This window comes from Somniosus microcephalus, chromosome 19 (assembly GCF_052327205.1).
Source record: "Somniosus microcephalus isolate GS21.2 chromosome 19, FLI_Smic_1.0, whole genome shotgun sequence".
NCBI classification, from domain to species: Eukaryota; Metazoa; Chordata; class Chondrichthyes; order Squaliformes; family Somniosidae; genus Somniosus; species Somniosus microcephalus.
Window position 1 is genome coordinate 39,136,518 of NC_141005.1, and position 15,674 is coordinate 39,152,191.

Genomic DNA, 15,674 nt, shown 5'->3' on the forward strand with positions numbered 1-15,674 from the left:
GTCGATGCTGCAGGGGGAGAGGGTGGAATGGGTTACTGTTGGCCTGACCTGTCCATGGTGCAGGGGGAGAGGGTGGAATGGGTTACTGTTGGCCCGATTTGTCAACGTGATTGCTGTGATGCACAGAGCGCGAGTGGCGCCGGTCTGTCCGTCATCGCCCTACGCCCCATTGCCCTTTGCCACTCCGGGGGTGGCTGCTCGCTCTGGGTCTGGGTCACCTCGGATCATCAATACCAATACCAGGCTCCGGGGAGATTAGGCACTTTACAGCCTTCCGGACTCAATATCGAGTTCAACAATTTCAGATCATAAACTCGGCCCCCATTACATTTTTACTTATTTTTTATCCACACCTTTGTTTTGGCCCCCCCCTTTTCTCTCTCCCACATGGCAGCTGTCTCCCATTCTGCCAGCGCAATTCACACCTAATCTAGAGCCATCTTTTGTCTCCACTTGTCCTATCACCATCTCGTCTCGTTTTGAATACCTCTTAATGTCTCTTCACTTCTCTTTTGTTTTCTCCCAGCCTGGCCTCTTAATCTATTTCATTTCCTGTGCTTTTCCAGTCTTGACAAATGGTTTGCCCCGAAACATTGACTCTATTTTCTCTCCACGGATGTTGCCTGGCCTGCTGAGTTTTTCCAGCATTTTCTGTTGTTATTCCGGGGGGATTCTCCTGGGCGGCCCCTCACATATATCCGTCCTCTGTTCCCGGAGAGCACCCTCCCCACACACAGCCCCCTCACCTCTCGGTTCACCCTTCCCGCACTCACGCTGAGCTGACATCACGGCAAAATAGCTGCAATTGCGCACTTGCGAGAAATTCGTTGTCAGGAAATGCAACCAAAGAAAAAAGAAAGGGGAAATAGAAGTGAGGTGCTCCGATCCAGAGCGGCAGCCAAACGCGTACGCGAATGGAAAGAGGGAAACTGGTCACATAACAAGGTCAGGATAGATAGGCCTTGGTAAGTAACCAGAAGGTGATTAAAAGGTAGAATATCGGAGGATGCACTGCTGGAGGTATTTACATGGGAATGAAGAGCCAGGACGTGTGCAGAATCGATCACGTGGCATAAAAATGGTGGAGAATTTGGAGGTCACTGTAAGATCCAGAATCAGCAGAGAAATGGATTACAGTGCAGGAACATCAATTTCCGACCAGGAAAATAAAGCTGAAAAACCAGTATTACAAAGTCGTGTGGACTTGTCGGCAGAAAACAAAGATTTAAGCATGGTTGCTGGATGGACGGCAGTGGAAGCCAGATTTAAGCATGGTTCGGGGAAGGCACAAGTAACATTAAACTTGAACTTGTAGTTAGGCTAAAATATACCCATTGTTGTAGGCAGAGGAATATAACAATGGAAGAGAGGAGTTTGGGGAAGAAACGGCAAAGGATGGAGACGGATGGCCTAGGATACAGATCCAAAGCAAATGATGAAACCACAAATAACATGAAAAATTCTGAAAATAAGTACAATAAACGATAGGTAATGCTCAAGTACTCACATTTAAAGCAATTGAAAGCTGCTTTACTGGATTAAAGATGTTTTCTCTTGTCTTATCAAAGACACAAATGACATCTTATGTGACTGTGACAAAGGTAAACTGTCCCTCCTCGTCCTTCTTGACCTGTCTGCAGCCTTTGACCACACCACCCTCCTGCAAAGCCTCTCCACCATCGTCCAGCTGGGTGGGACTGCACTCTCCTGGTTCCATTCTTATCTATCTAATCGTAGCCAGAGAATCACCTGCAATGGCTTCTCTTCCCGCTCCTGCATTGTTACCTCTGGTGTCCTCCAAGGATCTATCCTTGGCCCCCTCCTATTTCTCATCTACAAGCTTCCCCTTGACGACATCATCCGAAAACACAGCGTCAGTTTCCACAAGTACGCTGATGACACCCAGCTCTACCTCACCACCACTTCACTCGACCCCTCCACGGTCTCTAAATTGTCAGACTGCTTGTCCAACATCCAGTAATGGATGAGCAGGAATTTCCTCTAACTAAATATTAGGAAGACCAAAGCCATTGTCTTCGGTCCCTGCCACAAACTCCATTCCCTAGCCACCGACTCTATCTCTCTCCCTGGCTGAGGCTGAACCAGACTGTTCGCAACCTTGGTGTCATATTTGACCCTGAAATGAGCTTCCGACCACATATCTGTGCCATTAATACCGCCTATTTCCACCTCCGGAGCATCACCTGACTCTGCCCCTGCCTCAGCTCAACTGCTGCTGAAACCCTCATCCATACCTTTGTTACCTCTAGACTTGACTATTCTACCCTATGTAAACATGAGGTCCTCCAAAACTCTGCTGCCCATGTCCTAGCTCACAGCAAGTCCTGTTCACCCATCACCCCTGTGCTCGCTGACCTACATTGGCTCCCAGTTAAACAACGTCTGGATTTCAAAATCTCCTCCAGCCCCACCCACCCCCCGAGATATCTGTACTCCTTCAATTCTGGCCTCTTGCACATCCCTGATTTTAATCACTTAACTATTGGCAGCCGTGCCTTCAGCTGCCAAGACCTTAAGCTCTGGAATTCCCTTCCTAAACCTCTCCGACTCTCTACCTCTCTTTCCTCCTTTAAGGCGCTCCTTAAAACCTATCTCTTTGATCTGCCCAAATTTCTCCTTATGTGGCTCAGTGTCAAATTTTGTTTTATAACGCTGCTGTGAAGCACCTTGGAGGCGTTTTAGTACATTAAAGGCGCTATATAAATGCAAGTTCTTGTTGGTGCTGTCTGGACTTTCTTGGTGGAGTCTCCAACACGAAGGTTTTGAAGATCAGTCAAATGAAAGGACATACGCGCAGGCGTGATGATGTCACCGCACGTGCCGGGGACGTCTTTTCGCGAGGTTTGGAAGTGCGCATGCTCGAGAGCTTTGGCTGGTTTGCGCATGCGGCGACGCCGCTTGGTTGGGCGTCTGATGACGTAGGTGCACGGGTGTTAAACTGCTCATGCGTGATTTCGAGCGTTTTCGCAGAATTTTGTTGGGAGCGTTCTGGGCTGTTAGAGTCTCTTCACACCGGAGCCCGTCGAGTGTCGAGTTGGAGACGCGGCTGTCGGGATGAACTCGGTGCTGGTGACGGGCGCGAATCGCGGTCTGGGTCTGGAGCTGATCCGCCAGCTGGGGCGGGCTGAGCGGCCGCCCCGCTACCTGTTCGCCGGCTGCAGAGACCCCGAGGGCCCACGGGCAAAAGTGAGTCTTTTGATTGTCAAATATAAAGATTTAATATGCTGAATGAATAAAATTATCGTCCCCTTTCTAGTTCGTCTATGTAGTTCATCATTTATTGTAACTGCAAAAAGTTTCGTTTGCTTACTGAAAAAGACTATGATGTGGAGATGCCGGTGTTGGACTGGGGTGGACAAATGTGAGAAGTCACACAACACCAGGTATAGTCCAACAGCTTTATTTGAAATCACCTGACGAAGGAGCAGCGCTCCAAAAGCTTGTGATTTCAAATAAAGCTGTTGGACTATAACCTGGTGTTGTGTGATTTCTCACATTTGAAAAAGACTAGAAATCATGCAATATATTTCAGTCACCATGTCTGATGTCAGTGTTGGAACAGGTCCTTTTTTATTCATTGGTGGGATGTTGGTGTTGCTGGCAAAGCCAGCATTTATTGCCAATCCCTAATTGTTCTCGAGAAGGTGGTGGTGAACTGTCTTCTTGAACCACAGCAGTCCGTGATATGAAAGTACTCCTAGGGAGTTCGTTCAGGATTTTGACCCAGCGTCCATGATGGAATGCTGATATATTTGCAAGTCAAGATGGTGTGTGACTTGGGGGAAACTTGCAGGTGGTGTTCCCAGGCGCTTGCTACCCTTGTAGGTGGTAGAGGTCGTGGGTTTAGGAAGCGCTGTCGAAGAAGCTTTGGTGAATTGCTGCATTGCATCTTGTAGATGTTACATGCTGCAGCCACAGTACGCTGGCAATGGAGAGAGTGAATGTTTAAGGTGGTGGATGGGGTGCCAATCAAGTGGGCTGCTTTGTCCTGGATGGTGTTGAGCTTCTTGTGTGTTGTTGGAGCTGCATTCATCCAGGCAAGTGGAGAGTATTTCATCACACTCCTGACTTGTGCCTTGTAGATGGTGGAAAGGCTTTGGGGAGTCGGGAGGTGAGTCACTCAGTGCAGAATACCCAGCCTCTGGTCAAGGGTGGATGTTGATGGTGGGGAATTTGGTGATGGTATTGTCGTTGAATGTCAAGGAGAGGTGATTGGATTCTCTCTTGTTGGAAATGGTCCTTGTCTGGCACTTGTGTGGTACGAATATTACTTGCCACTTATCAACCCAAGCCTGAATGTTGTCCAGGTCTTGCTGCATGCGGGCACGGACTGCTTCATTATCTGAGGAATTGCGAGTGGAATTGAACACTGCAATCATCAGCGAACATCCTCACTTCTGACCTTATGATGGAAGGAAGATTGTTGATGGAGCAGCTGAAGATGCTTGGGCCTAGGACACTGCCCTGAGGAATTCCTGCAATGATGTCCTGGGGCTGAAATGATTGGCCTCCCAACAACCACACCCATTTTCCTTTGTGCTAGGTATGACTCCAGCCAGTGGAGAGATTTTCCCCTGATTCCCATTGACTTCAATTTTATTAGTGTTGCTTGATGTCACACACTGTCACATGCTGCCTTGATGTAAAGGACAGTCAACTCACCTCTCGAATTCAGCTCTTTTGTCCATCTTTTGGCCAGATTGGATGTATCTTGCTTTTTGTGGACAGGACATCCTCTGTTTAGCATGCATGTAGTCCTGTGTTGTAGCTTCACCGAGTTGGCACCTCATTTTTAGGTACGCCTGGTGTTGCTCCTGGCATGCTCTTCTACACTCCTTGTTGAACTAGGGTTAGTCCCCTGGGTTGATGGTCATGGTAGAGTGAGGAATATGCCAGGCCATGAGGTTACAGGTTGTGGTGGAATACAGTTCTGCTGCTGCTGATGGCCCACAGCACCTCATGGATGCCCAGTTTTGAGCTTCTAGATCTGTTCTGAATCTACTCCATTTAGCACGGTGGTAGTACATAAGAATATAAGACGTAGCGGCAGGAGTAGGTCATTTGGCCCCTCTAGCCTGCTCTGCCATTCAATAAGATCATGGCTTTGGCCTCTGCTCCACTTCCCTGCCCGCTCCCCATAACCCTTGACTCCCTTACCATTCAAAAAATTCAAAAATCTGCCACACAACACGATGGAGGGTGTCCCTAGTGTGAAGATGGGATTTTGTCTCCACAAGGTCTGTGCAGTGGTCATTCTGGTTGCAACCCCTGTCTGGCATATTGCACTTCTGTCCTCTGGGAAGGGTGTACTGGAGTGTCAAACAAGGCAACCCTCCTTGCACCTACTTCAGAGATCGATAGAATTTTGTTAGGAAAGGGTATCAAGGGATATGGAGCAAAGGTGGGTAAATGGATTTCATGTACAGATCTGCCATAATCTAAATGAATGGGGGAACAGGCTCGAAGGACTGAATGGCCTATTCTTGTTGAAAATAATAGAAGTGCATGCATCATATAGCCATTTTTTAAAATGTTATTGACTGGGAATGCGATAACATCAATGAAAATAAAAACATATCTGTGATGTCATGCAGAAGGCTTTAAAATGCAAAAACTCATCATGCATAAAGCTTTGTACTGCAGACATTGTCTTTCCTAACTCAGTCTTCCGCTATGTTTGCCTTCAGAGAGAATTTGCATATGCCAACTGGTGGTGTACTTTGTATTGATCAAAGGTTATTGGATGATCATGTAACAGAAGATAAAAATAACAACAGAAAATGCTGGAAAAACTCAGCAGGCCAGGCAACATTCGCGGAGAGAAATTAGAGTCGACGTTTCGGGTCGAACCCTTTTTCAAAAAGGGTTAGACCCGAAACGTTGACTCTAATTTCTCTCCACGGATGTTGCCTGGCCTGCTGAGTTTTTCCAGCATTTTCTGTTGTTGTTACGGATTTCCAGCATCTGCAGTATTTTGCTATCGATGTAACACAAGATTTCCTGTATTAATACCTATGTCTCTATGCTCCATAGGATCTTAAGAACATGGCAAAAAGTTTCTCCAATCTAAAAATATTTAAGTTGGGTAAGTGATTACTAATACTGTAGTAATTTAGTTAAGATTGCATTGTAAATTTTCCTGCCCTCTCTGAAATAATTCCAATATTAGAGGGGGCTACCAATTAAATTAGATGGCATACATCGGAAAACAATGTTATAAATTGAGCTTATTGGTGTCATTAATATAAGTAAGTATTTAAAGAAATTCATCTCTTTATACATTCAAACAGTACATATAATTATATTAATGGTACTGATTAGCTGAATTTATAAAGTTGGGTTTTCAGATGTAGGCAGTTGATTTTAATACATGCCCCCTGTAATATTGGGATGAATGCAGAGAGCCCATTAAAATAACATGATCGAGAGATTGCATATTACTATTGAGAAGACAGGCAAAGCTACCTTTTTTCATTGTGAATTCTGCTGAATAAATGTTGAAACTTGTTTTCACCAATAATTACTTCAAAGCATCAAATTTCTTTTAAAATTTTCATTCAGTGAATGTGTCACACCACAAGAGGTGAATATATTAATCTGCAATTTGATCTAATTCAGGTGCTGTTTCATAAGCGTTTGGTTTCATTAATTTTTTTGCCACCAATCTGTTTAGATAAATTCACAATAACTATTGGCTAGAAATTCTTTCATGAACTGAAATATTCTCCCTGGCAAATTCATATACCCACCATTACTTGACCTGTGGGATCAATGTAATTTTCACTCTCGATGTCACCCTTTGTTTCATATGCAAAACAAATTTATAAAGAAACCAGTAACTTAATGCTGGGTACTCCAACCTGGAGCGAAATTCCCAAATCCCTTGACCAAATAGAACTGTGAGTGACCTGAGCTTATGTTTATTTAACAACATGAGGACATATTTTAACTCCTTCCACCTGGTGGAAACCTAGCAGCAGAGGAGCTAAAATTCTAGCGATGGATTTACCGCCTCGCTTCCTGTCTGCCACCTGATGTTTTCATGGGCGGCTCAAGGAGCGTGATTGAATTAGGTGGGAGCCTCGTGAATTCATGCCAATGGAGGTTCTATAAGGTACAAAGGAGCCTGATGCCATTTTAACAGCCTATTGGATGGAGCATCCACCTGTCGGTGCAGCTGAAGAGCATCAAAAAGGTGAGTGTCAAAATTATTCCTGCGGGGCCAGGAGGAGACCACCCCACCCCGCACACCCCCATCCCCAATCTATCGTTTTTTCCCAGCTGGGTTGGCATCTGAGCCACCTGATACTGTGTTGGTTAGCTGCATTGGTATGCCTGCTTGGGGTCCCAGCTTGGCGCCTGTGTGTTAATGAGGCCAAACCTCGAAATGGACCGGGCCTTTTGCATGAAGAATCTAGTGGTTGGCCCGCCCACTCCACTGGCCACCACCTGATAGTTAAAATCCACTCTTTAGACTTTGTTGGGTTAATGGGACACATTACTCCTTAGCAGAATAATACATTGTGCATTACATGCCACGTAATGCCTTATAAAACACTCCTTAGAAAACCCTGCATCATCTGATTTGCTATGAGCCATGGGAGATTTGATGATGTATTAAAAATAGTCTTAGGCATGAATTTCCTGTCTGTTGTTCTCCATCTGTGTCATGCTTGACTTATTTGCTCAAGTTTATTATTCCTAAAACAGCAACAAATATGAACTTGGTATCATTGAGAAGTGACCCAAATCTACCAAAAATAGAGCCAATCAAAAGGGTTTTCAAAAAACTTAATTTTGCTTTTCCCACAAAATCAAAACAAGTGTTCATCTATTTACACTTTGGTGCCATGAAATAGTGCCACAAAGCCTCTGCATCCACCACACTGAAATGGAAGAGAGCACATTCAGTACAGTAAAACCCTCATCATCGGAATAATTCAGGGCAATGATCAGGACTTTTTCTTCCCGTAAATAGAATAATCAACATGTGAGTAATTAATGCATTTTAAGAATGATGCGCTATCAATTACTCATAAAAAGACTGAGAGTTAAGAGAGTAACTAAAGGCTTTTATTAGCAAAGAACAGAGCATGCCTCTCGTGGTTGACTGGGTTCCAAGAAGGCAGGGGGCTGCAGGTCAATCACCTTTATACCTGGGCCTGTGTGGGTGGAGCCAGCCGAGACATGTTGAGGCATGCATAGGTACAACAGTGTGTAATAACAACAACAACAACAACAGTGGTTTACCACAAAGAATTTGTATATAATACCCCTGTCTTGTGTGCTGCAAGTCCTTTTTGCTCAATGTTGCTAAAGTTAAAAAAATTCTAAAGCTTTTTTTACTATATCGGGGCAGTCTCACAGTGGCAGATATTGATTCTTACTTCTGTGGTAGTGGGTTTGACTTTTCAAAGAGCTACGTTACTGCTGCCTCATGATCAATGTTTGATTATTATCATCAGTGATCAGCTAATGTGTTATACATCCTTTCTTGGGAGAAAAATCATTCTCTATCCCCCTTGCCTATAGTCACATCTTTTCATCTGTACTAGTCACAGGCACCCTAGCTTGAACCACCTCTTTCAGGGTTAAAATGTTGCTTATGTTATTTGTTAGCCACATCAGCAAATTAATTAACATCTAAAGCTACTGAACCATACAGACCAGCAAGATCCCAATATTAATCTCCAACCTGTGCTCAATTAGCATATCTGAGGCAGACTTCAATGTGTCTGAGTATTCCTAGGCTTGCGAGGGGAGAATCGCCCAGTCCTGCTTCTTTTGAGAGCCCTGCTGAAAGCACGTATATGCAGCCATCAGATGAGAACAAGATCAGCTTGGTTATGGTGCGATAATAATGGCAACTTGGCTGAGGTACCGGAGGGTGACGAGTGCCTACGGAGTCAATCTGCATAGCAACACCAGTGTTGGAAGTACTGTGTAACTGTCCCGTGTACTGGAATATGATGCGAGTTGCTTTTAAAGTGGAAAAATACAGTATAAACATGTAACTAAAATCCTTTATTGTTAACTTTTTAAGACGTGGATGACTTTGCCAGCATTCAAGAGTGTGCTGATCAGATTCAGAAGGTATTGGAAAATAATGGTCTAAATCTGTTAATAAATAATGCTGGAATCAACTTTGGTGGAGGCCTGAATGAAGTTATTCCTGAAACAATGATGCAGAGTTACACAACCAATGTTGTTGGACCAATGATGGTAACCAAGGTAATATTGTGTCCTGGAATTGCTTGCAATTTTGATTGGTTTTAATGTATTTATTGTGTCACTGATCCCACCTTACTCTTTCAATGGATGGGGAGGGCAGAGCAGAGGGTGGTCTCCAAATCCTCACGATACTATCTTTCAGACAGGAATAGACGCAAGTGATCGTGTATGAATGGTATTCTTATTAGTGTAATAGAATATTTTTTTATTGTGCTGGGCAATGAGGTGGCTTTTTAAAAAATAATTCTTGGTTTTGCTTTGATGGTTTTTCAACTTCATCTGTATTGATGAGTTGTTGTGATTCCTGTTACCCATATGTGACCCTCATTTAGATACATCCTCAGTTTATGGTAAATGCAAAGTCGACTTTCGGTTGAATTAACCAGGTCACTGTGAAGGAGCAGAGAATGTCATCATTGGGAAGGCTGAGCAAAAATGTTGAAGTTCAATATTGATTGTTGTGCAGAATCAACTCATCTGAATTTTAGTGATGTGAGTAAATGCAGAGTTTCTGTTTGACAGATTTGACACATGGTAAATGAAAATACTAATGAGAAGAGTTTAACAGTGATGCGTGAAGTGATAATCTGTTTATCTTTGTTAATTGTCATCATTTGACAATCCTCACCACATTGCTATGCTGTAATGTTTTTAAAACTAGCCTGAAAGATTATCAAAGAGTAAATGGAATATGACACATGTTCAACATCGGTGGTCCAGTGTCCCATATTTTTCTAGTTTTTAAATCCATTTTAATTACAAATTGTTCAATTTTCTAATGAAATAATTTTAAGTAAGCCAAGTTCTGTTTTCATTTCCGGTGTTCTCGCTAAATCTCTAACACTAAAGGATCAACTATTGCTTCTTTTTATTTTGCAGGCTTTGCTGCCAGCTTTGCAGCGAGCAGCTCAGCTGAGTGATGAACCTGGTATTAGCTGTAAGAAAGCAGCAGTTATCAACATGTCCTCCATCTTGGCCTCCATAGAGTTGTTTGACGATGCAGCTGGGAAAGCATATCCGTACAGGGTCAGTAAGGTCAGTATACACCAACCGCACAATCAAAGGGTAAAATTGCAAAAGACACTGCTTGTGTATAGGAATCTGTGTGGTTTGAGTTGTGTTTGTTATGGTTTATGCCTCCTCCAAGCCATTAACAGGACTTTTTTTGGTGGGGGTCGGTGCTGGGTTTGTTGGTTGTACTTATCAAGATGAAACTGTTTGTATTTTAGGCAGCCATTGTCAGTATCGGTCACTCCCAGGTCAGATACAAAACAGCTCGATGTAGAGTAAATCTTCATGGCGTACAGAAACAAAGATGAGTAATGATAAATGTGTACAAGGCAATGGTTAGATCTCAGTCCAGGTACCGTGTGCAGTTTTGGTCATTGCATTATGGAAAAGATATTAAAGCTAGAGAGAGAGCACACACCATAGATTCACCAGGATAATGCCAGAGATTAGAAACTATAGAGACTTGAGATACTGGGACTATTTTCACCTGGGATCTAATCGTTTTTTTTTATATAGTGAACAGGGAAAGAATATTCCCTTGGTTGGGATGTCGTTGGCAAGGGGTCCTCAATTTAAAAGTGTCACTGTTCGAGTGAGAAGAGAAGTTGGAAGAAATTTCTTTAGAGAGAGATGTTGGAGTATGGAACGCTTTGTGACCGGAAAGCATTCCCTGTCCCTATTCCCAGGGAGAATAGGCAGAGACTATTGTAATTTTTAAATGGAAAAGTGAATAAGCATTTGAAGCAGAGGAGGAATAAGGGTTATGGGGAGACAGCAGGGCAGTGGGATTCATTTTGGATTGTTCCTGCCACAGATACAATGAGTTAATGGTTCTAAACCATGCACTATACTCCCAGATTGTTACCTGACCCTCTTGAGAAATTCCTGGCTTGTAAACCCACCCAGCTGGGTATTATTATTGATACAATTTCATGATTATATTGGTCTTTAACCAGGCTGCATTGAATATGGTAACCAAGTGCTTAGCTAACGAGCTGAAACCCCATGGAATACTTTGTGCTTCAGTGCACCCTGGCTGGGTCAAAACAGACATGGGTGGTGAACAGGTAAGAAAATAAATATTGAAGTTGGGTCTAAGATTATAACCACTATAGTAATCATTATAACTAGTGATCTCGGATATGGGTATTGCATCCTGACTGAGTAGTAGATCCAATATTATACATTTTGTTATAATCTGCTATGTTTAGCTCAATGTGTCAATATTTCTCTTCATTGTCAGTGTCAACCGTGGCTCGGTTGTAGCACACGCGCCTGTGAGCTCAAGTCCAATCCAGACTTGAGCACAAAATCTAGGCTGACATTCCAGTGTAGTAGTGAGGGAGTGCTGCACTGTCGGAGGTGTCACCTTTCGGATGAGACGTTAAACCGAAGCCCTATCTGCTCTCTCCGGTGGACGCAGAAGATCCCAAGGCACTATTTTGAAGAAGAGCAGGGGAGATATTTCTGGTGCCCTGGCTAATATTTCTCCCTCAATCAACATGACTGAAACAGATTATCTGGTCATTATCACATTGGTGTTTGTGGGAGCTTGTTGTGTGCAAATTGGCTGCCCCGTTTTCTACATTACAACGCTTCAAAAGCACTTCATTGGGTTTAAAGAGCTTTGGAACGTCCTGAGGCTGTGAAATGTGTCTTTATAAATGCAAATTTTTTTCTTCAGTTCGTCCATTTTGTCTCACTTTCCTCAACTGTTGCCAAGAATTAACTTTAATGAAATCAGTATATCTTTAAATGACCATTCTTTTTGTATATTTTTTGGATTGTGCAGCTTTTGGTCCTCTGTTCTCCCTTCCCCCTATTATGGGTTATATATTGCTGTATTATGAGTAGTTGAGTAATGGTGAACCTTATTTCATTTCATGGAAGTATCTTTAAGGGGAAGGAAAGTCCATGGGACTACTTTATGCCCCAGTCTATTTATTTGTTCCTTCAGAGTTTTAGGGGGGAAAAATCACTTTGTTACCATGTAGTGTCTCCTTATCTCCAGGTTGTTCCAATAATGGCACAGATGGGAGGGTTCACTCTGTTCATTTTAATCCAAGTTTTCTCTAGTAACTTCAGACTGGTTTGGGAGTGGACCAGAGCTGCCCACCCTTAGCAAAATACACCATCGACTGGGAAATTTATACTTCGTGCTTCATACCCAAGTAACTTTCAGTTTCTATTCACTTTCACCAGGCACCGCTAACAAAAGAGGAAAGTATTCGGGGGATTCTCGGGGTGCTGTCAAAGCTTTCAGACAAAGACAGTGGATCCTTTCTAGACTGGAGAGGTCAGCGTTTACCTTGGTAAAGACTGTGCATTAATATATTAATTTTACTCACAACCTTCACCAAATGGAAAAGTGACACAGTATGACCTCTGGTGCAAGATTGTTACTGATTTTTCAGCAATGCTGCTAATAAGTACTGAAAATGAGTATGAAATAAGAAATGGTGGTGGTACTTTTTTAGTTTCATTTTGTCGATTAATGGATTTAATTTACAGTGTTCTTGGGATGTACTTAACACTATCTTTTTAATGTTGGATATAAATTGATGGCTTAATAAACATTTTGGAATAATTTTAATTGACTTGTGCGTATTTGCTTTTTAACTTTTCAATTTAATTAAGTACTGTTGGATCTTTGTGGCGTGTGGTTCAGTGATCAACAGGGAGCTAGGGAGGCTGCAGGCTGCAATCACGGAGTGGGAAGGGCGTAAGATGGTAAGCAGCTATAAAAAGCCCAACACTCAGGAGGGAAATTGGTAGGTCAATGGGGAGAGACAGTGGGTAGACTGGCTGCAACAGAAAGTGCCATTTGACATGGGGACATCAACTTAAAAATGAGATTTATTAATTTCATGGACCATTTATTAATTACTTTATGAATAGTAATGAAATGTAGATATTAAATAATGTTGCACCTATTTAACTTTAACAGTGGCCCGGACACACACAACTCTCATGGCAGATGTATTTTTCAACAAATTTTAAAAAAATTAGTTCCTAATCATTCAGACCTATACAGTTTTGATGGTTGGCCTTTATTATCATGTGATTATTGGGCTGCCAATGCGAAAGGCACTCAATAGGCAGCTCATCAATTAGGAGATAGGAAATTGGACCATGCAATCCTCTACTCACTGGGGGCTCTAGTTGACCCATTGATCTGATTGTGGAAGCATTCTGCAGGATTCATGGTCTAAGTGTGCAGCGAATGGGCCTTGTCCTCAAGCTGGAAACTTCTCACTTGCTATGCGGAGCAAGGACTGGGGAGGACAGAGCGTTGCCACAGTATAAAAGCATTGTGGTTGCTGCCAGGAAAGCAGGCACAAACCTGCAAGATGTACTGCTGGTGATCACACACAGGTTGCACAATAATCAATTGCAGATAAGGCCATCTCTGACTACTTCCTCATATCGCTCTCCTCCCAAAACTACTTCCTTCTGTGTCCGCCCCCGGAAAAAACTCTCTCCCAACTCTCTTACAACTGCACTTATGAAATCCCACTGTTCAGCCTTTGGCCCTCCATTCACCATAACATTTCTGCAGCTACTGATCTGCTCAACCACACCCTCACCACCACCTTTGATGCCCAAGTCTCTATTAAAATAATTACTCTCTCACCCTGTCCGTTCCCCCTGGTATGGCACCCATCTTTGCTCCCTTAAGTCCAAGGGATGCAGACTTGAAAGGATATGGCGGACAACTGGTTTAGCCATTCACCGCCATCTCTGGCTGGACCACATAAAGCATTATCAGGTCCTGCTCTTGTCTGCCAAAATTGCTCACTATTCCAGAATCATTCTGGAATGAAAAGATAAACCCCGACTTCTATTCTCCACTGCTAACCATCTTCTTAAACTCCTCTCCCCTGTCTCCTCCACCCTCACCTCCGACAGCAAGTGTGAGGAGCTCATGGACTTCTTTGATTGAGACCATCTGTTCAGCTGCCTCTGCTACTTCCCCCTCCTTCCCCTAGCCTACCGAGCCAAACTTCCTCTTTGGTTCCCCCCTGCCCTAGCCCTGAACTCGCATCTTTCTCCAGTTTCTCTCCGATTTCCCCTTATGACCTCTCCGTGTTCATCTTGTCCATGAGACCCACTTCCTGCTCCCTCGACTCTCTTCCCAACAAACTACTGACCACCCAACTTCCTTTTCTGGCTCCCATGTTAGCTGACATTTTTAATGGTTCTCTCTCCTCAGGTACTGTCCCTCTCGCCCTCAAATCTGCCATCATCACCCTGCTCCTCAAAAAACCAACTCTTGACTCCTCTGTCCTTGCAAACTAGCGTCCCATCTCCAACCTCCCTTTCCTCTCAAGTCTTTGTTGTCGCCTCCCAAATCCGTGCCCATCTTTCCTGCAACTCCATGTTTGAACCCCTCCAGTCAGGTTTCTGCCCTTGCCACTGTACCGAAACGGCTCTCATCAAAGGTAAACTATCCCTCCTCGTCCTCCTTGACTTGTCTGCAGACTTTGACACGGTTGACCACTCTATCCTCCTCCAACACTGCTCCACCATTGTCCAGCTGGGTGGGACTGCACTCGCCTGGTTATATTCTTATCTATCTAATCGTAGCCAGAGAATCACATGCAATGGCTTCTCTTCCCGCTCCCGCATAGTTACCTCTGGTGTCCCCCAAGGATCTATCCTTGGCCCCCTCCTATTTCTCATCTACATGCTGTCCCTTGGCGACATCATTTGAAAACACAGCGTCAGTTTCCACATGTACACTGTCGACACCCAGCTCTACCTCACTACCACTTCTCTCGACCCCTCCACAGTCTCTAAATTGTCAGACTGCTTGTCCAACATCCAGTTCTAGATGAGCAGAAATTTTCTCCAGTTAAATATTGGGACGACCGAAGCCATTGTTTTCGGTCCCTGCCACAAACTCCATTCCCTAGTCACTGACCTCCTCTCTCTCCCTAACATCTGTCTGAGGCTGAACTACACTATTCACAACCTTGGTGTCATATTTGACCCTGAAATGAGCTTCCAACCACATATCTGCAGCATAACAAAGACCGCCTATTTCCACCTCCGTAACATCGCCCGTCTCCGCCCTTGCCTCCGCTCATCCACTGCTGAAACCCTCATCCATGCCTTTATTACCTCTAGACTTGGCTATTCCAATGCACTCCTGGCTGGCCTCCCACTTTCTACTCTACGTAAACTTGAGGTATCCAAAACTCGGCTGCCCGTGCCCTAACTTGCACCAAGTCCCGTTCACCCATCACCCCTGTGCTCGCTGACCTACATTGGCTCCCCGTTAAGCAAAGCCTCGATTTCAAAATTCTCATCCTTGCTTTCAAATTCCTCCATGGCCTCGCTGCTCCCTATCTCTAATCTCCTTCAGCCCCACAACCCCGAGATATCTGTGCTCCTCTAATTCTGCCCTC

At 43.9% G+C, this 15,674-nt stretch overlaps 1 protein-coding gene across 2 annotated transcripts; it reads left to right on the forward strand.

Moving 5' to 3' along the window:
- Positions 1-2,909: 2,909 nt before the first annotated feature.
- On the forward strand, positions 2,910-12,856 carry LOC147104354 (uncharacterized). Of its 2 annotated transcripts, XM_085961636.1 has the most exons (6): positions 2,917-3,207; positions 6,055-6,106; positions 9,065-9,252; positions 10,132-10,287; positions 11,220-11,330; positions 12,466-12,856. In XM_085961636.1, exons 1-6 carry the CDS (start codon positions 3,076-3,078, stop codon positions 12,577-12,579), a joined length of 753 nt encoding a protein of 250 aa, XP_085817762.1. In that variant the 5' UTR covers positions 2,917-3,075; the 3' UTR covers positions 12,580-12,856. The 2 variants fall into 2 exon arrangements, with proteins under 2 accessions (XP_085817763.1, XP_085817762.1); XM_085961637.1 differs by lacking the exon at positions 11,220-11,330 and having other exon boundaries at positions 2,910-3,207.
- The last annotated feature ends 2,818 nt before the right edge of the window (positions 12,857-15,674 follow it).

Excerpts from the sequence above, each read along its gene's own strand:
- LOC147104354 (XM_085961636.1), top strand. The coding sequence starts at position 3,076 with ATGAACTCGGTGCTGGTGACGGGCGCGAATCGCGGTCTGGGTCTGGAG. Across the intron at positions 3,208-6,054 it reads CCGAGGGCCCACGGGCAAAA|GATCTTAAGAACATGGCAAA; the intron begins GTGAGTCTTTTG and ends TATGCTCCATAG. Across the intron at positions 10,288-11,219 it reads ATCCGTACAGGGTCAGTAAG|GCTGCATTGAATATGGTAAC; the intron begins GTCAGTATACAC and ends GTCTTTAACCAG.